The sequence below is a fragment of the Cervus canadensis genome, chromosome 25 (assembly GCF_019320065.1).
Source record: "Cervus canadensis isolate Bull #8, Minnesota chromosome 25, ASM1932006v1, whole genome shotgun sequence".
In the NCBI taxonomy this organism is placed as follows: domain Eukaryota; kingdom Metazoa; phylum Chordata; class Mammalia; order Artiodactyla; family Cervidae; genus Cervus; species Cervus canadensis.
Window position 1 is genome coordinate 46,092,359 of NC_057410.1, and position 1,539 is coordinate 46,093,897.

General features: G+C 40.7%; 1 protein-coding gene across 1 annotated transcript; it reads left to right on the forward strand.

Moving 5' to 3' along the window:
* The first annotated feature begins 235 nt into the window (after positions 1-235).
* LOC122427659 (GTP-binding nuclear protein Ran-like) lies at positions 236-1,306 on the forward strand. Its single transcript, XM_043447279.1, has one exon. The coding sequence runs from the start codon at positions 281-283 to the stop codon at positions 929-931; it is 651 nt and encodes a 216-aa protein (XP_043303214.1). The 5' UTR covers positions 236-280; the 3' UTR covers positions 932-1,306.
* The last annotated feature ends 233 nt before the right edge of the window (positions 1,307-1,539 follow it).

Below are 1,539 nucleotides of genomic sequence, written 5' to 3' on the forward strand. Positions count from 1 at the left end.
ACACCAAAAGCAAAGGCAACATAAGCAAAAATAAACAAGTGGTACTACCTTAGACTGAAGAGCTTCTGTGTAGCAAAGGAAAGCATCACCAACATAAAAAGGCAACCTACTGAATGATAGAAAATATTTGGATAACAATATATCTGATAAAGGATTAATATTCAAACTATATAAGAACTCATACAACTCAGTAGCAAAAATAACTCAAATAATCTGCCTTAAAAATGGGCAGACCCCTCAGTCAGACGGGCGCGGAGACGCTTCTGGAAGTAACATCGCGATGGCTGCCCAAGGAGAACCCCAAGTTCAGTTCAAACTTGTTTTGGTTGGTGATGGTGGTACTGGAAAAACTACATTCGTGAAGCGTCATCTGACTGGTGAATTTGAGAAGAAGTATGTAGCTACCTTGGGTGTTGAGGTCCATCCTCTTGTGTTCCATACCAACAGAGGACCTATTAAGTTCAATGTATGGGATACAGCTGGTCAGGAGAAAGTTGGTGGACTGAGAGATGGCTATTATATACAAGCTCAGTGTGCCATTATAATGTTTGACGTAACATCAAGAGTTACTTACAAGAATGTGCCTAACTGGCATAGAGATCTGGTACGAGTGTGTGAGAACATCCCAATTGTGTTGTGTGGCAACAAAGTGGATATTAAGGACAGAAAGGTTAAGGCAAAGTCAATTGTCTTCCACCGAAAGAAGAATCTTCAGTACTATGACATTTCTGCCAAAAGTAACTACAACTTTGAAAAGCCCTTCCTCTGGCTTGCTAGAAAATTGATTGGAGACCCTAACTTGGAGTTTGTCGCCATGCCTGCTCTTGCCCCGCCAGAGGTGGTCATGGACCCAGCCTTGGCAGCACAGTACGAGCACGATTTAGAGGTTGCTCAGACAACTGCTCTCCTGGATGAAGATGATGACCTGTGAGAAAGTGAAGCTGGGGCCCAGCGTCAGAAGTCTAGTTTTATAGGCAACTGTCCTGTGATGTCAGTGGTGCAGCGTGTTTGCCACTTTATTATATAGCTAAGCAGAACATGTGCTTAATCTTTGGATGCTGAAGGAGATGGATGGGCTTTGGAGTGAATGTGGCAGTTTAAAAAAAAAAATACCTTCATTTTTTGGACCTGCATATTTAGGTGTTTTGGAACACAGTTGTTTCCTCCTTGAGTTTCAAATATAAGACTGCTATAGTCACATGACAATATTGAGAGGTGGAATCTTGTTTGTTACTGTCATTCCCATTCCTTTTCGTTTAGAATCAGAATAAAGTTGTATTTCAAATATCTAAAAAAAAAAAAAAAAGGGCAGAGGTTGAACAGAAATTGTTCCAAAGACATACAGCTGGCCAATGGGTACATGAAAAAATGTTCAATATCACTAGTCATGAAGGAAATGCAAATCAAAACCACAATAAGATATTACTTCACACCTGTTAGAATGGCCCTTCTCAAAATTAGAAGTAACAAGCGTGAGTGAGGATATGGAGAAACAGGAACCCTTCTGCACTGTTGGTGGGAATGTAGATTGGTACAACC

Bases quoted from the DNA above. Each gene is read 5' to 3' on its own strand.
- LOC122427659 (XM_043447279.1), top strand. From the start codon at position 281: ATGGCTGCCCAAGGAGAACCCCAAGTTCAGTTCAAACTTGTTTTGGTT.